The sequence below is a fragment of the Cornus florida genome, unplaced genomic scaffold (assembly GCF_030987335.1).
Source record: "Cornus florida cultivar Cherokee Brave unplaced genomic scaffold, ASM3098733v1 CherokeeBrave_3.0.0_Hap2_Chr03, whole genome shotgun sequence".
NCBI classification, from domain to species: Eukaryota; Viridiplantae; Streptophyta; class Magnoliopsida; order Cornales; family Cornaceae; genus Cornus; species Cornus florida.
In genome coordinates, this window is record NW_026775573.1 from 9,587,632 (window position 1) to 9,613,229 (window position 25,598).

At 36.0% G+C, this 25,598-nt stretch overlaps 3 protein-coding genes across 8 annotated transcripts; all 3 read left to right on the plus strand.

Moving 5' to 3' along the window:
* The first annotated feature begins 382 nt into the window (after nucleotides 1–382).
* LOC132299380 (putative disease resistance RPP13-like protein 1) lies at nucleotides 383–6,185 on the plus strand. The gene is made up of 3 exons (XM_059795935.1): nucleotides 383–3,916; nucleotides 4,420–4,667; nucleotides 5,816–6,185. The coding sequence occupies exon 1, from the start codon at nucleotides 481–483 to the stop codon at nucleotides 3,832–3,834; it is 3,354 nt and encodes a 1,117-aa protein (XP_059651918.1). The 5' UTR covers nucleotides 383–480; the 3' UTR covers nucleotides 3,835–3,916; nucleotides 4,420–4,667; nucleotides 5,816–6,185.
* A 2,685-nt stretch (nucleotides 6,186–8,870) lies between these two features.
* LOC132299381 (putative disease resistance RPP13-like protein 1) lies at nucleotides 8,871–19,167 on the plus strand. Of its 6 annotated transcripts, XM_059795940.1 has the most exons (10): nucleotides 8,871–13,060; nucleotides 13,164–13,289; nucleotides 13,371–13,616; nucleotides 13,723–13,891; nucleotides 14,076–14,285; nucleotides 14,597–14,663; nucleotides 16,852–17,094; nucleotides 18,082–18,173; nucleotides 18,278–18,484; nucleotides 18,666–19,167. In XM_059795940.1, the coding sequence occupies exon 1, from the start codon at nucleotides 8,948–8,950 to the stop codon at nucleotides 12,989–12,991; it is 4,044 nt and encodes a 1,347-aa protein (XP_059651923.1). In that variant the 5' UTR covers nucleotides 8,871–8,947; the 3' UTR covers nucleotides 12,992–13,060; nucleotides 13,164–13,289; nucleotides 13,371–13,616; nucleotides 13,723–13,891; nucleotides 14,076–14,285; nucleotides 14,597–14,663; nucleotides 16,852–17,094; nucleotides 18,082–18,173; nucleotides 18,278–18,484; nucleotides 18,666–19,167. The 6 variants fall into 6 exon arrangements, with proteins under 6 accessions (XP_059651923.1, XP_059651921.1, XP_059651922.1 ...); XM_059795938.1 differs by having other exon boundaries at nucleotides 16,852–18,173; XM_059795939.1 differs by having other exon boundaries at nucleotides 18,082–18,484.
* LOC132301084 (uncharacterized) lies at nucleotides 18,509–19,393 on the plus strand. Its single transcript, XM_059798372.1, has 3 exons — nucleotides 18,509–18,694; nucleotides 18,957–19,020; nucleotides 19,161–19,393. Exons 1-3 carry the CDS (start codon nucleotides 18,509–18,511, stop codon nucleotides 19,391–19,393), a joined length of 483 nt encoding a protein of 160 aa, XP_059654355.1.
* Nucleotides 19,394–25,598: the final 6,205 nt, after the last annotated feature.

Sequence of the window (25,598 nt, forward strand, 5' to 3'; positions counted from 1 at the left end):
CGTCCCCACCCCAAGTCCGTGTCAAATTTTCAATCATTTTATCATACTCGCCCCAAATTATTTAATAGGCTACCAAATTCGCCCCTATTAGGGGCGGGGTCGTCGAAATCCACGGGTGAATTGCCATCCTTATTTTTTATACAAGGTTTTACTTATAAAAAAATAAAAGTTAAAAAACATTTGTTTTGGTCACCCTCCGTTGTCTCTTACCATTTATGCAAACTACTATTTCCATTCTAATTGTAGGGGCGAATCTATGTTCGGTTAAAATGAAGTGCCAATTTTATACAGAGTAACTGATAAACCACAAAAAAAATCCTATATAGCTTTTACTGTACCATTGGTAGCTTTACTTAATCCCTTATTAACCAGAAAATTTGTATATTGAAGAGCTAATCACATCTATTCTCTGTTGCACTCACTCATCTATTCTCTCTCTCTCTCTCTCACCCCTCTCTTCCAACTTGCAGCAGAAATAAAATGGCTGAAGCCTTGGTCTCAGCTTCCCTTCAAGTGCTATTTGATCGGATCGCCTCTCGCGACTTCATTAACTTGTTTTCAGGACGAAAAGATGGTGATAGACTCCTAAAGAAGCTGAAGGCAACCTTGGGAGCCCTTGGGGCAGTGGTGAATGATGCGGAGGACAAGCAGTTCAGTAGCCGAGCAGTTGAGGATTGGCTTGATGAGCTTAAAGATGCAGTCTACCATGCTGATGACTTACTGGATGAGATCGCCACCAGAGCCTTGCAAATCAAGCTGAATTCCCAGGGCAGCAGAAATCAGGTACGGGACATCGTCTCCACTTTTACTTCTCCATTTAATGAAGGAATAGAGTCCAGAATAGAGGAGATCCTCGAAACCTTGGATTATTTTGTCAAACAAAAGGATATCCTTGGTTTGAAAGGCGATGTCGGTGGAAGGAAACAATCACAAAGACAACAAACAACTTCTCTAGTAGATGAAACTGGTGTGTACGGTAGGGATGATGACAAAGAGAAGATAATTAATTTGTTGTTGTCTGATGATGCCACTAGCAATCCTGAGATGATCCCTATTGTGGGAATGGGTGGGATGGGGAAGACAACCCTTGCTCAACTTGTTTACAATGATGCTAGGGTGGATAAGAATTTTGATTTGAAAGCATGGGTTTGTGTTTCTGATGAATTTGATGTTTCTGTTACAACAAAGAAAATTGTTGAGGTTGTTACTGCATCAAGCAATGACACCAACAACCTAAATTCACTTCAAATCAAGTTGAAAGATAGTTTAACCGGGAAGAAATTTTTACTTGTTTTAGATGATGTTTGGAATGATAATTACAATGATTGGGACCTCCTAAGAGGACCTTTTAGATTTGGGGCACCCAATAGTAGGGTAATAGTAACGACACGCAACGAAAGTGTTGCAAGAATCATGGGCAGTGCTCCTAGTCGTCACTTGGAGCAATTATCTTTTGAGGATAGTTGTTCATTATTCGCAAAGCATGCATTTCAAAATGGGGATTTTACTGCACATCGAGATTTGGAGATGATTGGTAAAGAAATTGTGAACAAGTGTAAAGGCTTGCCTTTAGCAGTGAAATCGCTCGGAGGTCTCTTGCGATCTAAGCTGGATATTGAGGAATGGAAAAATATATTAGAAAGTGAGATGTGGCATTCTCAAATTAACATTCTTCCAGCTCTAAGATTGAGTTACCACTATCTCCCTTCACATTTAAAGCGATGCTTTGCATATTGTTCATTATTTCTTAAAGATCACAAATTTGAAAAGGAAAAGTTAGTTCAGTTATGGATAGCAGAAGGCTTTGTTCAGCTACAACCTAAAGGCAATAAATCAATGGAAGATGAAGGTAGCAACTACTTCTCTGAACTATTATCAAGGTCCTTTTTTCAGCGATTGAATGACACCCATTCCTTCTTTGTAATGCATGACCTTGTCCATGATTTAGCTGAATTCATATCTGGAGAGTTTTGTTTTAAGTTAGGAGAGGATCTTGACAAGCCTGGTGGTCTTTCTGAAAAAGTCCGTCATTGCTCATATGCTCAGGCCAGATTTGATGCATTTGAGAAATTAAATGTTGTCACTAAGGCCAAGTATTTACGGACTTTCATATCATTTACGCAAAGGAATGGTAATTTCCTAAGCAAAAAGGTCTTACATGATATCCTGCCAAACCTGAAATGCTTAAGGGTGTTATCTTTATGTGGTTACGAGATTTCTGAATTGCCTCACACAATTAATAAGTTGATACATTTACGCCATGTGGATCTCTCCAACACAAGACTCAAACTGTTACCTGATTCAATTTCAACCTTGTGCAATCTACAAACATTGAATTTGTCAGGTTGTGAAAATCTTATCAAGTTGCCTATGGATATTGGGATGCTAGTTAACTTGCGTAATCTGGAAGTTTGTTATACGAAGCTAACAGAATTGCCTGTGGATATCGGGAAGCTAATTAACTTGCGCCATCTGGAAGTTTGTCATACTAAGCTGACAGAATTGCCTGTGGATATTGGGAAGCTAATTAACTTGCGCCATCTGAATGTTGCTTTTACTAGCCTAACAAAGTTGCCTGTGGATTTGGGTAAACTTATTTACTTGCGTTATCTTGATATTAATGGAACTAAGTTAACAGAAATGCCAATGCAGATCAGCAAGTTGGTAGGTCTCCAACACTTGACGCATTTTGTAGTTGGCAAGGAGAGTGGGTCAAGGATCAGTGAGTTGAGGTCGCTTTATCATCTTCATGGGAAACTCTCCATTTTAGAGCTGCAAAATGTGATCGATTGTAAGGATGCACTTGAGGCAAATTTCAAGGATAAGGAGCACCTCGAAGAGTTAGAATTGGAATGGAGTGGTGATACACACGGTTCAAAAAATGACAGCGATGTACTTGACAATCTAAAGCCTCATACAAACTTGAAGAATGTCACGATCAAAGGCTATGGAGGCAGAAGATTTCCAGATTGGTTAGGAGATCTTTCATTCTCTAAAATAGTGGATTTATGTCTTTCTAATTGTATATATTGTGACTCCTTGCCATCACTTGGGCAGCTGTCGCGTCTGAAACACCTTTCTATTTGTGGGATGAAAGAAGTAAGGAAGGTGGGTGTGGAGTTCTATGGGGATGCTTCTCTGATCAAACCATTTCAATCTTTGGAGACTTTAAGGTTTGAGAATATGGCAGAGTGGGAGGAATGGCATGCATTTGGGGCTGGAGAGTTTTCTCGCCTTCTAGAGCTTTCTCTATTGTGTTGCCCCAATCTAACCGGGGAATTACCCAATCACTTTCCATGTTTAAGGACATTCAGAATTTCTGAATGCCAAAGCCTGGAGTCTAATCAAGTTGGGCTATTGCTACAACAAAACATGTGTTCTCTTCAAAAATTGGAGATTTCAGACACGTCAAACTTGATGCAATTGCCGTCAGAGTTGCAACAGCTGCATTCTTTAAAGGAATTGATAATTTCAAAGATGCCAAACCTGAAGGAATTGCCACCGGATCTGTGGAGACTAAAAAATCTAGAAAGGTTGCAGATAGAAGGATGCTCAAGCCTTGTGTCATTTCCGGACTTTGCATTGCTGCCGAAGCTCAAGACACTGGAGATCAAAAATTGTGACGCTGTACAGTCCCTACCAGAAGGAAAGATGCGCTTCAACACTTGCCTTGAGGATTTATCCATCTCTGATTGTCCATCTCTGGCGTCTTTCCCCATTGGCATTGTACCGGCCACATTGAAAAAGCTTCACATCTCTAATTGCGAGAAATTGGAGTTACCCGTAATGTCTGACGAAATGGAGCCCTGCTCCACCTCCATTGAACAAGAGTAGTGATTCTCTCAAATCTCTGTCATTGCAAAATATGACACAGATTTTGATCTACAACTGCCCCAGATGAATCCTCAGTCATCAGGTATGTGCCTCCACATCGGGAAGATACCATCTTACTTAATGTTAGTTCTCCAAGGGTATGATGCGTCTGACAAATTTATCATTCATTAACAACATGTTTAATAAGTCTGGTTGTGTTTCAAAGAATACTATTGCCAACCAATATAATCTTCTCTTGCAGCATAGTATCCTTTGCCTCTGTTTCGGTTCTTGGAAACGATGGGGAAATGAAAATGCAAATGTAAAATGAAAGGAAAGGAATCATATCATTACAGGTCTTCTGCCATTTTCTTGTTAGTCTGAATAAAAAATTGTGTTTTTTTTAGTTGCGAAAATCCTCTTCTTTTTCCCTTCATTTATTTTATTTTCCCCACAGTTTTCCATTACAACCAAACAAGTAAAATAAAAAATAAAAATGACAACACTAGTAACTTGTTTAAGTTGGAATAAGATACAAATGGGTAGGACAACCAAGGGCAATTCAATGGCTTTATGGGATAATCGGTATACTTTCTCTGTACGCAGGCCAAGCAGTATCCAATCAATGTTGTCCACGGAACAAAGAAGATGGAATGGGAAGTGTTTTTGACAAAGATCTGCACAGCGAGAGAGAAATGGAGCTCGAATTCATAGCATTTTTCATCTTTTCCTTTTTGGTTCTGAAGTTCCATTGGATTCTCCATAGAACTGCTAAACCTTCGACTTTGTTGAAGACGGTGGCATGTACTAGTGTACAACAAATGTTGTGGGCAGAACAGCAACATTAATCTCTGGTGCGTCTTAATTAATGTTATTTCTCCAATTATATGTTTATCACAAACATTTTGTTCAAGTAATTTTGATAATTCTGACATTCATGAGAGCTATTTTATTGTTCTCGTTTAATACTAGATCAATGAATTTCTCTGAGGGTGCTGCCTGGTTCTTCCTCAATTTCACTTACATGAGCCTGTCAGGCACACATGTTTAAATTCTAGTTTGCAAGACTTATTAATTACTTTTATTCATTTGAGAATTTATGTAAATTTTACTTGTAGGCTCCGTTTGTTTCGATGTAAAATATTCTTTTTGAAAAATATTTTTCTTTTTCAGGTAAAATATTCTTTTATTTTTACTTTGACGGTGTTTGGCAATGGTCTACGTCGAGGTTGAGGTTGAGTTCATCAGAAAATGTAAAATAACTTGCCGAAAATTGATGGATAAGTTATTTTTGTTAAATTTTAATATTTTTTTTTCTTCGTAAATATTTTATGACAACCAAACACCAAAAAATAAAAAAATATTTTCTGAAAAATATTTTACATCCAAACAAACGGATTCGTAGTGTACAAGTTTGTTTCTTCTCATAATTAAATTGATTTGTTCATTTCATCGTAGTCAATCGAGACAACTACTGTTTTCAGAACTACCTGTTGTTTAAATTTGAAAATAATGTCTTCGGAAGAGCTAGCTTTCCTTTAAATATTTGCATCTATTAGTAAAGCACAAATGTGTCGGTCATTTGAAAAGATGAATGATTATGTTTGCTGAGGCTGTGACAAATTTTATAGTGATGTTCATTTCATTAACTCAAGAATAGAATATGGCTGATATGTTTCTCAAATAAATATATTTTGTTTTCCTGGATTTCCCAAATAGATTTTTCAGTGAATAAAATGTTATTAGCTGAAAATAAAGAATTTTCTTGATGCTGTTGGGAGGGGTGCTTTGCTTAACATTTTCTCTAAGTGTATATGCATGCTGGTTGCAACTAATCGACTAGGGATATGTTCAAAAGAGGTGCGGACTTGTACTAGAACCAATTTTGGTGAATATTTAACAACAATGTGGCAATGTCACTGCAATATGGTAACCAAGACTTGTTTTGACTACTACTGGGAATACTGTTTTCAATTTCTCATAAAACCAAAACATATTGCAGGGTACATATTATGGATGCAAGTGGATACCGGAGCCTGGAGACTGATGTCTGATGCTGAATCACAAAATCATGGAACCTATCAAGAATGTGATTTGGTGTCCAACACTTTCTCATTTGCTTATTGTGATATGATCAAGGTTGATAGATGTACTATTGCCTAGTGATGGTCACTCCTATAAGCAACACTACTGGTTCGAGCTCACAAATCACATTGATGTAGGTTAATTATGGGTTTCAATTATTTGTGCTTTGCATTGTTCTTCAAAGTGTTCATATATTTGTTGATTCAGCCAATATATGTTGCTTAGAGGCCCGTTGTTGATTGTATCCCCCCAGTAAATGTTAAATCATTTCCTTTGTTTTCTTCATATGGATCATCCAATGGCTGGGTTATTCTAGAATTTTCTGTTTAACTCGATTCTTTTAAATTTATTGTGTAAATACTAACATGAAACTATTTGAAATATATATGTTACATTTAATAATTTACTGTATACTAATTAACTATATAACGATGACAGTTACAGTCTCTGCAAGTCACTTTAATGATGGAAAATTGGAAAACAAATTAGTACGTACTTGTTTTCTATTAATTTTCATGAATTTAACAAGTCAAGTAAAATATAATTCGGTTTAGCTCCTTCAGTGCCCAATAATCAATTCGAACTCGAATCCTCTGCTTTACTCTGGTTCTCAATGTGTACCTAATCCATTCATTAACATATATATTGAAGCCCAGTAATCAAATTATACACAATCGGTTTGAAATTGAAGCCCAGTAATCAAATTATACACAATCGGTTTGAAAAATCAATATTGGGCGATTTGGGATTGAAGAAAGAGAGAGCCCAAAAGGGGTTGGAGGGTATTATTAGATTAAGAACGAAAAAATATATGAATCTCTCCCCGTTCAGCATTCTCCGGCGACAGGTCTCCGCCATTACAAATACAAAGCCGGGTACACATTCAACTCACTGTTTCTTTTAAATCTTCTGATTTATTGTCCATAAACAAAGTTGTCGAATTCATATGAAATCATTCCGAAACCCTAAAAATATACTTCAACGATAATTTGTGATTTAAAACTAGATTGAAAAAAAAAAAAAAAACATGATAGAGATGAAATAAGAGAGATTTAGGACAATCCACAGGGTTTATGATAGAGATTAGTTTTTTTTTAAAATGAAAATTAGGTTTTATGGACTGAGAGGGTGAGGGAATGAGAGAATCACAGTGGCGGGAGATGAGGGAGGTTTGATGGGCATTTTTGTCATTTAACAACTGAGGTTTTTGGATGAAAAGCACCAAGGATCTTGGGGAAAAAAATTAGAAGTATATATAACTCAGTTTATGGATGAATTAGTGGAGAGGATGTTACTTCAGCTATAGAAACTGTCAGAAAGAAAAATACATGTCCCTAGGATTCTGTGAAAAAACATATGTTCAAGGGCATTTCTAGAATTCTAGCAAATAAGAGTTAGTGTTTTTGATGATATTCAATTCTTGGGTATTTATGCATTCTTGTGTTGGATTTTCTGTATTGACGAATTTTATTAGTTTGTTTTTCCCCAATTAGTTTAGTTTACACATACACTACTCCACCAAGATTATTCTCTCCCAGCCTTTAATACAAACATAGCCTCCATTATTGGAATGTGGGTTCCATTAATTATTCCAACTTCATTTTTACGTTGAAAGCAACCTACCCCAGGTACAGAATGATATTTCTTGGATGCTTCGTGTAATAAATGATTAATTTGTAAGTATTAATTATCAAGAATATGTAATCCTAATCCAACTTATCCATACAATAATCATATATAAAATTTTAATTGTCTAACACATAGCAATTTAATTTAAATATATTTATATATATATTGGTAACTCAACCATGCCCAGTATATTTATTTATACATTGACAATTCAGTCATACCTCCACAAATATATATATACTTATACTTTTAAAGTAGCAACGTATGTATTTTATTTATATAAATAATTAGGCAATATATTTACGTTTTTGACAACTCATCATGCCTACAATTCAACACGTACAAATTTATCAACCACACAATTCTTACATAGTCAAATTAACTTACTAAGAAAACAACTCATATCTAGGCATAATGAATGCCAACAATCCTTATGTTGCAGCTGCAATTTCCTTTCGTGGTACCCTACCCAAGACCAAAAACTGTCTGCAATTTCCTTTCGTAGTACCTTAAACCCAAGACCGAAAACTGTTTTCAGCCACAGCTCTATGAAAACGCATGGAAGACAGTTCTATGAAAAGTAACACTCTGTTTTTCATAAAATAAAACATTCCAAAAAACTGAACCAAGCAAAGCCCTTCTGTGAAATGTTCTGGAGAGCGAGACGATGTTACTTCCAACTTTAAAAACAGAGTTGCTGCCGAATTGCTTTACAGCCATAAATTTTCGCCACTTGGTTCAAATGATATGAGAGAAACATAAATGTCTTAAGATCATGTGAGAAAACATATGCTCAAAGGGCATTTCTAGCTAAGAACAACAATTGGAGTATTCGATTTGAGAAATTCAATTCTTAGGTGTTTGCGCATTCTTCTGTTGTGCTATCTGTATCAATGATTTTTATTGGGTTCTTCCCTTTACTGCCGTTATGTACCTTTCTTTTTTCTTTTTTTCGAAAGGTTGTATTATACCAATTTGGTATCAATTAAGACATAAAGCATACTGTTTTTTTTTTTTTTTTTTTTTTTTTTTTTTTTTTTTTTTAACCACCTTCCAAGATAATTCTGTCTGGTAAGCCCGCCTGGTGTGGGTTCCATTGACGCGGTAACAACCTCAACAACTTTCTTTTCATGTTGGTTTCCACCACACCAACGTCTAACTACAAAGTCCATAAACGTACAAAATGATACTTCTTGGATGCTTCATGTAGTCTACGTAGGAGACCCAACAATTAGAAGTGTTAAATGTTGAAAATGATACTAGCCGTGTGGGGTTCTATTGCAGCAACAATTATAAGATTTTTGGTGCAATTTACTGTACCATTAATAGCTTTGATTGATCTTTTTTCTCTCTTCGCGGCTATTCTTTCACAACTACTCTCACTTACACACCCTCTCTTCCAACTGCAGAAGAGTAGAACATGGCTGAAGCCTTGGTGGGTGGAGCATTTCTATCTGCATCCCTTCAAGTGTTGTTTGATCGGATGGCTTCTCGCGAGTTCCTAAACTTCTTTTCAAAAAGAAATCTTGATGATAGACTCGTAGACAAGATGAAGATAACCTTACTGGCCCTCAAAGCAGTGCTGAATGATGCAGAGGACAAACAGATTACCAACCCAGAGGTGAAAGCTTGGCTTGACGAGCTCCAACATGCTGTCTACCGTGCTGAGGATTTACTGGACGAGATTGCTACCAATGCCTTGAAAGCCGAGTTGGAAGCCGAGTCCCAGAGCAGCACAAATCAGGTTGGTTTCAATCGATTTATCCATCTAATGAAGAAATTTCTAGTACGGATTAATTGTTTCGTCTCTACTACTATTTATCTATCTAATGAAGCCATAGAGTCCAGGATAAAAGAGGTCATCGTTGACTTGGAATATTTTGTAACACAAAAAGATATCCATGGTTTGAGGGAAGATGTTGGAAGGAAACAGTTGAAAAGGCTTCCAACGACTTGTCTGGTGGATGAATCTGGTGTATATGGTAGGGATAAGGACAAAGAGAAAATAATTGATTTGCTATTGTCTGATGAATTCATTAGCAATGAAATCCCTGTAATCCCCATTGTGGGAATGGGTGGGGTGGGCAAGACCACCCTTGCTCAACTTGTATACAACGATGTTGAAGTGGATCAGAATTTCGATATGAAAGCATGGGTTTGTGTCTGTGATGAATTTGATGTTTCTATGATTACAAAGAAAATTGTTGAGGCTGTTACCGCATCGAGTGATGACACAGACGACCTAAATTTACTTCAAATCAAGTTGAAAGATAGTTTAAGTGGGAAGAAATTTTTACTTGTTTTAGACGATGTTTGGAATGAAAATTATGATGTCTGGGATCTCTTGAGAAGACCTTTTAGATCTGGGGCACCAAAAAGTAGAATTATCGTAACGACACGTCATGAAAATGTTGCAAAAGTCATGCGCAGTGTTCCTAGTCATCACATAGAGCAATTGTCATTTGAGGATAGCTGGTCATTATTTGCAAAGCATGCATTTCAAAATGAAGATTTTTCTGCATATCTAGACTTGGAGATGATTGGTAAAGAAATTGTGAACAAGTGTAGAGTCTTGCCTTTAGCAGTGAAATCACTTGGAGGTCTCTTACGATCTGAACGGGATATTGAGGAATGGAAAAGTATTTTAGAAAGTGAGATGTGGCATCTGCAGAGCAACATTCTTCCAGCTCTAAGATTGAGTTACCATTATCTCACTTCACATTTAAAGCGATGCTTTGCATATTGTTCAATGTTTCTTAAAGATCACGAGTTTGAAAAGGAAGAATTGGTCCAATTATGGATGGCAGAAGGCTTTGTGCAGCGACCACCTAAAGGCAATAAATCAATGGAAGATGAAGGTAACAATTACTTCTCTGAACTAATATCAAGGTCCTTTTTTCAGCGATTAAGTGGCACCAATTCCTCCTTTGTAATGCATGACCTAGTCCATGATTTAGCTGAATTTGTATCTGGAGAGTTCTGTTTTAAGTTAGAGAATGATCATGGCAAGCCAGGTGATCTCTCTAGAAAAGTCCGTCATTTTTCATATGTTCGGGTCAAATATGATGCATTTGAGAAATTCAATTTTGACAATAAGGCCAAGTATTTACGGACTTTCATATCATTTCCGCAACACAGAAGATATTTCCTAAGCAAAAAGGTCTTACATGATATGTTACCAAGATTGAGATGCTTAAGGGTGTTATCTTTATGTGGTTATCAGATTTTTGAATTGCCTCAAACAATTGGCTATTTGATACATTTACGCTATTTGGATCTCTCCAACACAAGACTCAAACTGTTGCCTGATTCAATTTTAACCTTGTGCAATCTAGAAACATTGAATTTATCAAGTTGTAGAGATTTCGTCGAGTTGCCGACTAATTTTGGGAAGCTGATTAACTTGCACCGTCTGAATGTTGCTTATACTGGACTAACAAAGTTGCCTATAGATTTGGGGAAGCTAATTAACTTGCACTATCTTGATACTACGGGAACTATGTTAAGAGAAATGCCAATGCAGATGAGCAGGCTCATACGTCTCCGACACTTAACAGATTTTGTAGTTGGCAAAGACAGTGGATCAGGGATCAGCGACTTGAAGACACTTTATTGTCTTCGTGGGAAACTCTCCATTTTGGAGCTGCAAAATGTTACCAATAGTAGGGATGCACTGGAGGCCAATTTTAAGGATAAGCACCACCTTGAAGAGTTAAAATTGAAGTGGAGTGGCAATACTCATGATTCACAAAATGAAAGTGATGTACTTGACAATCTAAAGCCTCATACAAACTTGAAGTATGTTACGATCAAAGGCTTTGGAGGCAGAAGACTTCCAGATTGGTTAGGTGATCTGTCATTTACTAATATAGTGTGTTTACATCTTTCTAATTGTGAATACTGTGATTCCTTGCCATCACTTGGGCATCTTTCATCTCTAAAACACCTTTCCATTTGTGGGATGAAAGAAGTAAGGAAGGTGGGTGAGGAATTCTATGGGGATGCTTCTCTGATCAAACCATTTCAATCTTTGGAGATATTACGCTTCGAGAATATGGCAGAGTGGAAGGAATGGCATGCATTTGGAGCTGGAGAGTTTTCTCTTCTTCTTGAACTTTCACTAGTTCGTTGCCCCAATCTAACCGGGAAATTACCCAGCCACTTTCCATGTTTAAGGAAAATCAGAATTTCTGAATGCCAACGACTGGAGTCTGATCAAGTTGGGCTGTCGCTACAACATCTCTCTTCTCTACAACAATTGAAATTTTCAAAAATGTCAAACTTCATGCAATTAGCGTCAGAGCTGCAAAACCTGTCATCTCTGCAGAAATTGAAAATTTCAAATATGTCAAACTTGACGCAGTTGTCACCGGAGTTGAAACAATTGCATTCTCTGCAGAAATTGCTAATTTTCAACATGCCATGCCTGAAGGAATTGCCGCGGGAGTTGTGGAGACTAATAAATCTTGAAGAGTTGCGGATAGACTCATGCTCCAGACTCGTGTCATTTCCAGACTTTGCATTGCCGCCAATGCTTAAAACTCTGAAGATCAAAAAGTGTGATGCTATACAGTCCCTACCAGAGGGAATCATGCGCTTCAACACTTGCCTTGAGGATTTATCCATCTCTGATTGTTCATCTCTGGTGTCTTTCCCCATTGGTGGTGTACCTGACACATTGAAAAAGATATCCATCATTTATTGTGAGAAATTGGAGTTTCCCATAATGTCTGAGGGCTCCATATCCATTGAACATTTGCATATATACAATAGCTGTGATTCTCTCAAATCTCTGTCATTAAGTTTCTTCCCCAAACTTTGTTCTCTCAATATCTGGAGGTGTAAAAATTTTGAAGCCCTTTCACTTCCAGATGAGCTTCAAAATCTGACAAAGATTGAGATCTACAACTGCGAGAAACTGAAGTTGCTGCCGCAGCGAATGCACACCCACCTCCCATCTCTTCAATCATTGGAGATATGGAACTGTCCAGAAGTTGAATCCTTTCCAGACGGAGGATTGCCTGCCAACATTTGTAAACTTGAGATTGTTAATTGCAAGAAACTGATGAAGTGCCGCATGGAGTGGGGTTTGCAAAGACTTCCCTCTCTTGAAGAACTCACCATCGCCGGTGAATGTGAAGAACATGTGTCGGGGCCATTTCCGGAGGAGTGGCTATTGCCCACCACTCTTACCTCTCTTCACTTCTGCCATCTTCCAAATTTGAAGTCTCTGAACCACAAGGGCCTTCAACACCTCACCTCTCTTCAAGCTCTATACATCTGTGATTGCACTAACCTACTGTCCTTGCCTGAAGAGGGTCTGCCCAACTCCCTCTCCTTCCTGAAAATAATCGACTGTCCACTGCTGAAAGAACGTTACCAGGAGCAGAAAGGGAAAGATTGGTCCACCATTGCTCGAATCCGTCACATCAAGCTCGACTTTGAAGACATTTTAAACTTTTGACTCAAACTCATTCTCACATTCGATCCTTCTGGTTTTTATTCAGGCTGGAAAACCCTGAATTCCAGTCAGGTACTTGATATTCTTTCTATACAACATAACCCAAATTTTATATACTTCTTCTATCTATTCATTTTTTTTCCTTCGCTTTCCTTGCATAATCATTCAACACCAGCGGTGTGGGCTTTTTGGACCACTGGCATTGATGACAGAATCATTGTTGAAGTGCATGCCCAGATCAATCTGTCGCTTTTCTCAATTATCAACCCTCATATTGCACAGAAATCTCATTCTTCATCAGGTATGTGCCTCCACATTGGGAACATACCATCTTAATTAATGTTATTTCTCCAATTATATGATGCTTCTGACACACCATTAGACTCCTCTTCTGTTGCAGCAAAGTATCCTTTGCCTCTGTTCTGATTCTCGGAAACAATAGGGAAGTGAAATGCAAATGTAAAAGGAAAGGAAAGGAAAGGAATGATATCTTTACAGGCAAGCCCAGCAGTATCCAATCACTGTTGATCACAAACATTTTGGGCGAGTTCTCACCAGGATTAAAAGAAAAGGAATGGTATCTTCCACCTTAACACCGTTGTGGGTACAGCAGCAACATTAATCTCTGGTGAGTCTTATTTGCAACACAGTTGTTGATCACAAACATTTTTTTGAGTAATTTTGATAATTCTGACATTCATGAGTGCTATTTTATTGTTCTCGTTAAATACAAGGTCAATGAATTTCTCTGAGGGCGGCGCCTGGTTCAGCAGTAAAATGCTTGAGCATCGGTTTTCTGACGCAAGTTCGAGCTTCAGAGCAGTCACTGTAGAAAATACAAAAGGTTATGTCTGTCTTAAGTCCTCCCTCCCAAGGACCCTGCATTGGTGGGACCAAAACTGGGTAAATTTTTTATTTTATTTTTTTATTGTTATTTTTTTTTTATCAATGAACTCTCAATTTCTCTTACATGACCTCATAAACACATGTTGCAATTTAGTTTGCATAATTGTTGGTTAATTTTAGTTGCTTGATTAAATTCTTCTCATATTTGTAATCTTGATTTTTGCATGGCTGGCAATAACAGACTTCCTAAGCTATGGGACACGCATCAATTCGCTTTGGGTTTTACAAGGCAAGAAAATCCTCTATGTTTCACTAGTTGCGCTATTCATGCATGCTAGAAGGGAACTAAAGCACAATTCACGTCGGGTGCAGCATCTGTTCAAAAGAAATGCAAACTTCTATTTGCATCAATTTTGGTTATTATTCACTACAATATGGCCAACTAGCTTAGGTTGGTTTCAGTATTTCTTTTGGAGTCCTTGTTTGGATTCAATGCTAAAAGCTCAGCTTGCATGTACTATGCATTGGTTGAAACAAAATTGAGTAATGAGCGACTTCTTTATTTAACCATCATGTGTCAGAGCCATTGTAACATGGTAAACATGTGATTTGTTTGGGTGGGGTTGGGGGATTTTAGGTCAATTAATTTTCATAATCCCCTGCCTCTCTAGAAGATAATGGAAATATAATAATTATCTCAGCACTTTTAGTTACTATAGTTTTTAAAAATCTCAATTTCTGACATATTGGATGCTTTTGCAGAGACATGTGAGTGTGACTGGATTCTGATGATGGGATCCTTGTCGAATAAGAGAGGCACTGATCCTTAGTAAGTGATATTTTTTAGTACATACATTGTCCTTGTGAATTTGATAGCAAGATCTATGACTGTCTTCCTCAATTTCACTTTCACTAGCCGCTCAGGCACGTTTAAATTCTAGTTTTCAAGACTTATTAATTAGATGACAATTCACCATATGATTCTAAATCTAGATATCTTCTTCCAGAACTATAGGTTGCATATAACATAATATACTTCCTAAGCTATGTATTGCAGGTTCCATTCGCCTTGAGTTTATTGCGTCAGCATATCGCTCCATTTTTTAGTAATGGCAGTGTGCATGTTATGGAACTAAGAGAGAGCTCATATACCTTTAATTTGAGCTCACATGGAACTAAGGCATTGTAGGGAATTGTGCGGGAGTTTGAGTTCAATTCTTATTGATAGTCCTCCATAATCTCCCCAATACATGGTAACATTATAATAGTATATTTAGGTCTTATTTTTCAAATGATTGATATACATCTATGAAAGCTTTTTAGCATAGGTCGATACCGATGAGTGGATAATAGTGTTGGAAATACAGGAGTGGATAATAGTGTTGGAAAACTGATATATTATCACAAAATTTTGAGAATTTATGTAAATTTTACTTGTGGTTTACAAGTCTGTTTCTTCTCATAGTTAAATTGATTTGTATATTTTATCATAGTCAGTGGAGACAACTACTTTTTACTCAACTACCCATTGGTTAAATTTAAAAATATTGTCTTCGGAAGAGATGGTTTTCCTTTAAATATTTGCATTTAGTAGTAAGGCACAAATGTTTCGGTCATTATAAAAGATGAATGATTATGTTTGCTGAGGCCATGGCGAATTTTATGGTGATGTTCATATCATTAACTCAAGAATAGAATGTGGCTGGTATGTTTCTCAAGTAGCTATATTTTGTTTTCCTGGATTTCTCAAATAGAAATTTCAGTAAATAAAATGTTATTAGCTGAAAATAAAGAAATTTTACGTACCTTAATGTGTTCAATGGGAGGTCTCAATGCTGTTAGGAAGGGTGCTAGCTTAAAATTCTCTAAGTGGGTGACCTTATGTTACTCTGTTATAGCAGTAGCCTGCACTGACACGGGGCTTGTTTGTTTTTCAACATGAATTAACCAACTTGAAAATAATTAAGATAAAGGAAGAAGGGTAAAGTCACTTGTAGATGAATGAGATTGAAGAAAATAATAAAGATAATTTGAAAAGAAAACAATGTCCTTAGATAGTGGCTGGAAAAATGCGCAAAGATATAAAGATACGGTTAGTTTGAGGCTACTCTTAAAGAGTTTGTCAGTCAGGCCCAAAGTCAAGGTTTCTTTGTGGTAGGCAATCCAGAATAGAGATTGCTAGTAAATTGAAGTCTAGGATTAGTTGAACAAAATCATTATTTCATTAATTATGTAGTTCATACATACAATGAGGCTATTGGCTTTCAAATACATACAATGAGGCAACATTTCAAGCTAAGAACATAATTATGCAGTTCTAAGGAGTTTTATTGCTAAAGCTTTGTCAAAATAAATTAATTTTATAGATGGGTGAGCAAAAAAAGGCATTTTAACCATGAAATAGTTACCAAAATTTTCCGTTTTGAAGTTTGGAATTTGGCAACTAGCACTTGATAATTTTTTGAAAATTCTTTCAAGCTGTTGCTGCTCAGATTAATCATCCTTATCACTAGGGAAAGGAAAAAGGACATCTCTCTCTCTCTCTTACATGCACCACTCCTATCCATGTTTCATATTTTCTTGCATGACTTATGGTTATTTGGTACACCTTTTTGTGTCTTTGGAGATCTGGTATCCTCTTCCAGCAATATGGTTGTCTATATTAGAGTTTCTGACATACTGGATAAGGATCCACTTTGCTTTGAGACAAGGCCAGCACTTCTGTCAATCTTTTATTAATTGTAGTGTATATGCATGCTGGTTGGAACTAATACAACTTGAGTGCCTTGGAGCTCACATGGACCTTGGCCCGTCCTGAATTTGGACGGATTTTGTACTGCGATGAGGTAGGCAAATTGACTAGGGATATGTTCAAAAGAGATGCAGACTTGTACTAGAACCAATTTTGGTGAATATTTAACTACAATGTGGCAATGTCACTGCAATATTGTAACCAAGACTTGTTTTGACTACTATTGTGCAATACTGTTTTCAATTTCTCATAAAACCCATTGCAGGGGACATATGGATGCAAGTGCAAGTGGATACTGGTGCCTGAAGACTGATGCTGAAGCACAAAATCATGGAACCTCTTTGGAATGTGATTGGCTGTCCAATCCCCTCATTTGCTTATTGTGATATGGGATCAAGGTTGATTAGATGTACTGTTGGTGATGGCAACTCCTAAGCCATGGGAAGCATTGCTGGTTTGGACCCATGTTGAATGGCTGAATTCAGTTAGCATTTCTTAATTTCCTTTGGTAATGAATTTTTGCCATGGCATTGGAGAGACTATGATGTCAACTTGTTTCTATTCAACATCAAGACCTGCATGAATTTTTTGCCACCTTTATTTTAATTCTTCTTATTATCAAATTGGTCTGCATATTATATCCTTAGCACAGGGTGATTTATTGATTTGTATATTATATCCCTAGGCAAAGTAGACTTGTAATTCTACTTTGCATCAGTTACTAAATTACTACTACTTTTTTTTTCTAGTAAATTATCCTTATGTTTGTAAACTATGTGTGGTTGTCAAAAACAGACTTTTCGATCTACAGGACAGATACCTGTTATTGCCTTAGGGTCTTGTGAAGCCATAATCCCTGAATTTTTTATTTTTTGGCAGTATATATTCATGCTATAAAGGAACCAAAACTAGGTTCATGTGCCTTTGGAGCTCACTTGGACCTATTAAATACTATGACAAGGTAGGCAAAATTAAGTAGCATCGGTTCAAAATGCATGCAGACTCTTGTTTGCATCAATTTTGGTGCACACTCGACTACAATGTGGCAAGTAGCTTAGATTGGTCTGGTTTGCTTTTTGGGTCATTGTTTAATTCAGTGGTAGAAACTTGGCCTAACAAGCCTTGAACATGTGATTTCAAGTAGGAGAGCATTCACTTCGTGCAAAACTATATCAAATATTAAGTCTTATCTCTGGTTTTCCTCTACGAGTATTTAATGATATTTTTTAATAAAAAAATTTGAAAAGTGACTCAGACCATGTTCTAAAAAGATCAAAACAAAGACAACCTAGAAACTTTCTGAACGCTCTGCTTATTCTCTTTCTTCCTTTGCACCCATCTCTACAGCAGATCGGCCTCAATTAATCTGCTTTACCAATCCAATAAAATGCTAAAATTGCCCCTCTGGTTTGAATTTAGTAGTGAATATGCATTTCATCAAATTTTCCACTGTATATAACACTTTGTGTGTGTATTTTTGTATCAATTTGATAAGATTATATATATCAACCGCTTGATGTGAAAACTGCTGCTTCTCATGAGCCCTTAACAAATGCTTTTGGGCTCTCTCAAAGAAATTTCTCTCAGGTAAATCCAGCCTTTAGGACAAACATACTCTGTTCACCTCTATTTGATAGAGTAACTTCTCGGTAGTTCAGAAATTTCTTTACTGGACGAAAACATGATGGCAGGCTCTTAAAGAAGCTGAAGATAGCATTGCTGGCTCTTAAAGCAGTGATGGATGATGCAGAGGTGAAGCAGTTTACCAACACAGCAGTGAACTGTTGGCTCGATGAGCTCCAACATACTGTCCACCATGCTGAGGACTTGCTGATGTGATTGCTACTAGGGCCTCGTAAAGCAAGTTGGAGGCAGAGTCCGAGTCCAGCAAAATTCAGGTACGAGGCATCATGTCAACTTCAATGTCTTTTTCTAATGAAGGTGTAGAGTTGAGGGTAGATCATGTTGATCCCCATTGTTGGGATCAAATTGTTTACAATGATGATAGGGTCAATCAAAATTTCGATATGAAAGCATGGGTTTATGTTTCTAATGAATTGGATATTTCTATTGTAACAGAGAAATTTTTTGAGGCTCTTAGCACATCGGTCAATACATCAATGACCTAAATCAACTTCAGATCATGTTGAAAGAAAGCCTAACTGGAAAGAAATTTCTTCTAGTTCTGGATGCTGTTTGAAATGAAAATTACAATGGATTGGGACCTCCTAAGAAGACCTTTTAGAGCTGGAGCACATACAAGTAAGATTGTCATAACAACACGAATCCATAATGTTGTGTCTGTCACTGTTCCTAGTCATCGCTTAGAGCAATTGTCAGTTGATGATTGTTGGTCATTTGTTTGTAAAGCATGCATCTGTAAATGGAGATTATGCAGACCTAGAGATGATTGGTAAAGAAATTGTGGAGAAGTGTAAAGGCTTGCATATTATATATATTGATAGAACAAATTGTCAGTACATTCACTGGAAAATAGGAGACAATATTGTAATTACAATTGATACATTCAACCTTACAACAATCTGTCTAATGTGATTAATTATTCTGTTGAAGCTACAAATTGGACAAAAACAACTCCCATGATAATAATGAGAGCATGGCATGCTGACCACTTCCGACCAACCCGAAACTTGTCCAAACATATCATACATTCATCCATGGATCCCTCGAGTACCATCACTTTCTGCTCAATGGACGACTCACTTGCCGGTGCAGTCTTTGACACATCGTCTTCCATGGAATCTGTCACGGTCCTCCTTAATGCCCAAGTTTCTGGACTTCTATGAGAAATCGTCAAGAAAGGGTATGCTAGTTGTTGAACTTGTGTCTATAGTCAAGACACGACAAGAACGGAGAATTTCACGAAACAGACCGTCAGTGATTCCAACCATAGAGAGGAATTGAGAGAAACACGAGCGTGCGGTTTCATCGGAAGACAACACCGTTGTCGAAATCGGGCACTTTTTTTCAAACACATCGGGAATTCCATTGTTGTATGCAACTAATGCAAACAGGCCAAACGAATCAGAGCACAATGATTTACGGCCAAGAAGAAGAATATGTTTCTTCAACGTCCATTCATACGGTTCTTCAAAGAATTGTAGAGAGGCGTCCATGAAAAATACTTTGGCTGCTAAAAAGAAGAGAGAGAACCTATGGGATTTCTTACTTACTAAAACCCAGGAATTGCTTGATGTCGCTTAGCGCTTGACCGGAACGCCTCCGATAACCCGCTGCTACTCACGGCGTACTGATCTTCGGTTCGGTCGGCTGCTCACAACCGGGCACTCTTGGTTTCACCTACGATCCGTAGTATACCCGAGGCTCCCGTTAACTGTGGCACGAGAGATTAAGGCGGTGTGCAGATATGGCGGTCATGCGCGTGTGTATATATATATATATATATATATATATATTACTTGCCAAAAAGGAAGAGGGGATATTACTTGGTAACGAAGTCCAGGTTTTGGGAGATTGGCCCCTTGACAAAAAAAATCTATAGATAATGCATATAGAAGGCGGTGTGCAGGTTTTGGCTTGGGTAAATTAGGGTTTTTTTTTTTTTTATAATTTTATTGGGCAATACAGCCCAACTTTAGGCCCATAGGCACAAAGAAAACAAAGGTCGCAAAACGCAAATAGTGGCCCAGATTTTGTGGCCCAAACAAACTCTGGAGAACTACTTTTTACAACCGATTCTGAAACACTAGCCAGTAGGTGTTTTGTGTCCTCGTTTTTGGGCCATGTTTTGTTCTCTTTTGTTCACATGGGCCTATGGCCTGTTTCTTCAGCCTAGGCTGAAGCCTACTCTACTCTAATTTATACAACATGCTCTTTACTTATTATTAAGAAAAGACCCACTTCTTCATTCTTATGTTTCAAAATAAATCTTAGCAAATTACTTACAAAAAAATTAAAATTTCTAATTTTTCTGCCATTGAACTGAGAACTAAGATTGTACAACACTATTCTTCTTGAAATCTAACCATTTTATCAATCAATTTTTGTTGACTTTTGAGAATCTCAATTTTTTAGTTGTAGAAATTTGATATCCAGATGTTAGAAAAACTTCATCTTCTGTTGAATGTAACTATGAGAACAATTTTCAAAGAATTAAATAATTTTTAGTTTTTTTAGTGTAAAAATAAACTTGTTTGAAAAAACTACAAAACAATTTTCAGAAAACACAAACTCTAAAATCTATTTGGTTGTCAAAATTACGTAACAATTTTAAGAAAACAAAAAAAAAATGCAAATACCTTATTCATCTCTTCTGTTTTCCTATTATCACATAAAGTGCATATGAATTGGATTTCTACAGTGGACAACAAAAAGTAACAAAAATTTTCTCAATTTCTTGTCACCGCATTGAGTCATTATCATCTTTTAAGGTCATTATCATTTTGTTGTGTCATAATCAGTTTCCTAATAAAAATTTGGCTTCTTTCGTCACTAGACAGGCTGTGTGGTACCTAAAATGCGAAAAGACTGAATGCAACATTGCTTCATTTCTACTTTAACTACATGTTCCTCAGTATGTCACGGCATAACAAAATCGGGTGTGTATCAGAGTAACGTAACGAAAATAGGTATTGTTATTGCACATTTTTTTGCCCTTGCAAAAATATATAATTAAGGAATTTTATTAATTATTTCTCACACGTACCCTCCAAAGAATGGCTTATACGTGGCAAGAATCGATCATGAGACATGATACTTCATTAGATATTAGGGGTCAGTCTTTTTCAATTAGGTCAATTCCATGAAGTTAAAAATGAATTATTACACATACATGGTGCTATGGATCCATATTCTGTGTGTCTAAAATGCAAGACAAAGAATATATCAAAAGCATTACCAAAAGCCCTAATTATATTTTCACTCAACCTTCATTTCAATGACAATGCTTAATTTTTAATTTTCTTGTTAATAAAATAAAAGAGAAAATTTTCCTTTTATTATGGATCAGTTGAAAAGTAGAGTTAGAATGTTATTTTTTTTATTTTTTTATTTTGGATAGTAAAGCAAACACACACACATTAGGGCAAATGCCTTGCAAGTAGAGTTGAACTGTTGTTATAGACATTTAGATGTCTTTTTGACTTGCAAGTAGAGTTGGAGGTCCAACGTTGCAACCGAAATGCTGAGCCGAATGCATCCTATCAGGACGTGGGTCCCACTTTGTCACATCCTTTGCTCATTTTATTATTTTCGCAAGATTAAAAAAAATTATATATATATATATATATTTTATTATACTGGTCTATCTTTATCCCAATAACTTTGAGTCTCAACTTTCAAAGTAATTCAGGGTTTCGGGAAGAGCAAAAAGAATACATACACACATGCAAACATATATATATATATATAGTTTAACAATGTTGTTGCCTATATTAACTTATTATTAGCAAGTATGGGCATTCAATCTCCAACTTTTGTCTTGAACAATAGTCTTGCCTCGGTTTAATAATTGTGTTCTTCCTTTTTTGTTGTATTAATAATTCAATTTTAGCATTAATCCTAAACCCTAAACTCTAAACCCTGAATCAATTGCTACCGAAGCATTAATATTTTTTTTCAAAGAAATGGAGACCGCAGTGAAAGCCAACAGATTGAACGATGATCATTACATAGCTTTACTAATTAATCCCAAAAATCAGAATTTGCGTTATATGTATCATTCTTATCATCTTAATTTTGTAAAAAAATTTAAAAAAATGAGTGTGTGTGATAGGGCTATGTTTTGTAATAACAAGAATACAAAAACTAACCAGCATCTTTCACATCAGATTGATACCACGCTGATGAAGGTGGGCCTAGCTCTTGGCCCACTAATATATCTTCTTTTTCTGGTTGGCCTTTTATGTTTTGGAAATGGGCAAATTCCCAAATGGACTCTGATTGCAAACAAATAGACCCCACATTCTTATATCATAAGATTTCACAGAATCTTTTGAGACCTCTACAGAAAAGGCACAACAAATATATATATATATATTATTTATTTACTTATTTATTTTATTATTTTCTGGGAAAGAGAAATGGCTTCACATGATCAAAAATGAATAAATAAATAAACAAATACTGAAAATGAAAAATAAATAAAAATAGCACTTAGTATTGTTTTGGGCTTTGGGCTTGCATTGATTTGAGCAAACATCAGCCCACCTGACCCAAAGCATAGGTGGGCCCACTAAGGATTGCAAAAAAGAACAGATGTACGAATTGTGATCGCCCGTCCTTTACCAGGCTCTTGCCCGCTCACTATCATCTCTAACTTTAAGTCATTCCACCCAGCACAAACTGACCCACAAGCACGAGGTGGATCAAATATACAATATTCATTATTAAATTTATACATACATACATATATATATATACACACACACACACACACACACATAGATACAAAACATTTTATTTTGACCTCAAAACTTAAAATGTTTCACTAATTCAATCATATAATAAATACATAGCGACCGAGAAGATCCTGTCCACGAAAACAACGTTAATTTGGTGCACATACACAGAGCTTAATGCAGTCTCCATGTCGATGCATCAAAATTGTATTTCTTTGAAGGGATTATTACATATAAATAGTGCTAATGATCTATATTTATTGTTTGATGGAGTCAAAATCTCATAGTTTTGAAAAAATGAAGTTGACCAGAATGCTGATGTGGATATAAAAAAATATTGTTTACTCTCACATAGGTACCACTTTTTGTGCCCGAAGGTACCAGTATTTGTGCATTGGGTACCACTTTTATTCACATAAGTTTTACTTTTTGTGCATGTAGGTACTATTTTTTGTGCATCAGGTATCACTTTTTCATGTAGCACAAAAAGTGATATCTAATGACAAAAAGTGGTACCTGCATGCATAAAAAGTGGTACATATGTGTCTAAATGTGGTACATCTGTGAGGGTAAATAATAATTTTTATTTTTTTGTAACATTCTCTTTTTTAAAACCATTAATTATCAGATAACTTAGTTGACATGAGTGGTTTAAACTAAGGACTCGATTGCAAGATAGCTGAGTTGATATGAATTCTCTAAATCTTGAACATATTGTAGTCGAAATAGGACAATCTTAACCTGAAAGAATCTTCTATTAAAAAATTACATATATATATATATATATATAGGAAATAAGCCATTTAGGTTTTTTATTATTAATTTTTTTTGTCTGAGAAAATAATTGAAAACAATTCGAAAGAGAGTTGAGCTTCACATTTAGGCAGTGAGACACTTTTATTTTATTAAGCCCTATTTATTTATTATTGTATAACAAATTTAGATATTTTTTTCTTAAAATTAAGACACGCACTTCAGATATTTTTATATGTAATATTTTAGTATGGTATGATTGCGGAGAAACAATTATTTTCTGCATACAGTGATGACAGACTATAGACATAAAAGAATTTAATGAATCTCTTGTTCAAATTGAATGAAGAGATAGAGATTGAAGTTTTTTTTTTGTTTTTTTTTTTTTTTGCAGCAGTACTCTCTTTTGCAACCTAACCAAGGGTCCCATAATAAATAGCCAAGGACTACAACCGGTCAGCTGTTCATAATATTGTGCACAATATATTCAATTAAGAGGATTTTTGGCGTCGGAACAAACCATATTTAGTATATCTGAGCGTAAGTTCGAAGTTACTTACCGGTAGGCACAAACCTGTGAATTTTTTTGTTATTAAAGGTGGTTCACTCTCACATACTTTTTTGGATCCGTCCTTACCCAGTGTATATTCAAGTAAGAGTATTTTTGGCGTCCGAACGAGTCATATTTAGTATACCTGAGCGTAGGTTCGAAGTTACTTACTGTTAGGCACAGACCTGTGAATTTTTTGTTGTTAAAAGTGGTTCCCTCTCACATACTTTTTTGGATCCGTCCTAACCCAGGGTACAAGTAACAAATCTACAACTTAAATCTCACATGTATTATGGGATAAATTATTAGATGTTCCAGGTCTATAAACTTGGTGAACCAATTCAATTCAGGCTCTTTGATTGAGAAAATAGTTCTACAAAAATGTATTAATCTATTATAAAGAAATATAAAAAACGGTCTGAATTTAACTGGTCCATCACGTGTCAAATGAACCTGAACTATCTAATAATTTCTCGTATTATGGGGATAGCATGGGTGAGGTCATCAAATGAGAAGACCTTTTATATATATATATATATATATATATATATATATATATATATATATACATGCTCTCATTGTGCAGAGATGAAACAAAATGTATATATAGTTTAATACCCTCATTTTTTGTTTTTAATGAGACATGAATTTAGTATTATTGCCATCCACAAGTTCCTTTCCATGTTAGGTCACAAATTGCTTGGTTTCCTTCATGTATCACCCTAAAATATATAGAAACAAAGAATTTATTTTTTCATGAGTGAATTGTAATCATACATCTGAAAGTGACATGGTATTAGAAACAAAGTCATGAGTTTGGTAGATATGTTTTCATATTACTTCAAAAAAAGAACAAAAATTGTACCTTCACACTAAATGGAGACTAATTGAAGGCAGATTTGTTTAAACATGTGTACCTAACTTCATTTTAATATCAGTAATCAAATTTCATCATTCATGTGGTACCGTATGAACAATGATTATGATGGTAGTTGAGATGATGATAGTGACTCAAAATATAAATAGTAATTAAAAACCACAAATTATATATGAGGTAACTAACTATGACCTGGTAATTAGTGTTTTTACCTTACCTTCATAATTAATCTTTTGGGAGTTACATGAGGCAACACAAAGTTACACAACATTTTAGTAGCCGTGTGCTCCAAATAATGAGAAATTACAAGACCTTTCCTTTATATAAAGCATTTAAGATATTATTGTTTTTACATCATTAGAGTTGCAATGGTAATGATGCGCACACTCTCTCACACAATTCATATAGTGACTTTTACTCTCTCTCTCTCTCTCTCTCTCTCTCTCAATTCA

Excerpts from the sequence above, each read along its gene's own strand:
- LOC132299380 (XM_059795935.1), top strand. The coding sequence starts at position 481 with ATGGCTGAAGCCTTGGTCTCAGCTTCCCTTCAAGTGCTATTTGATCGG.
- LOC132299381 (XM_059795936.1), top strand. The coding sequence starts at position 8,948 with ATGGCTGAAGCCTTGGTGGGTGGAGCATTTCTATCTGCATCCCTTCAA.
- LOC132301084 (XM_059798372.1), top strand. The coding sequence starts at position 18,509 with ATGTCTTTTTCTAATGAAGGTGTAGAGTTGAGGGTAGATCATGTTGAT. Across the intron at positions 18,695-18,956 it reads TTGAGGCTCTTAGCACATCG|CATGCATCTGTAAATGGAGA; the intron begins GTCAATACATCA and ends TTGTTTGTAAAG. Across the intron at positions 19,021-19,160 it reads TAAAGAAATTGTGGAGAAGT|CTACAAATTGGACAAAAACA; the intron begins GTAAAGGCTTGC and ends ATTCTGTTGAAG.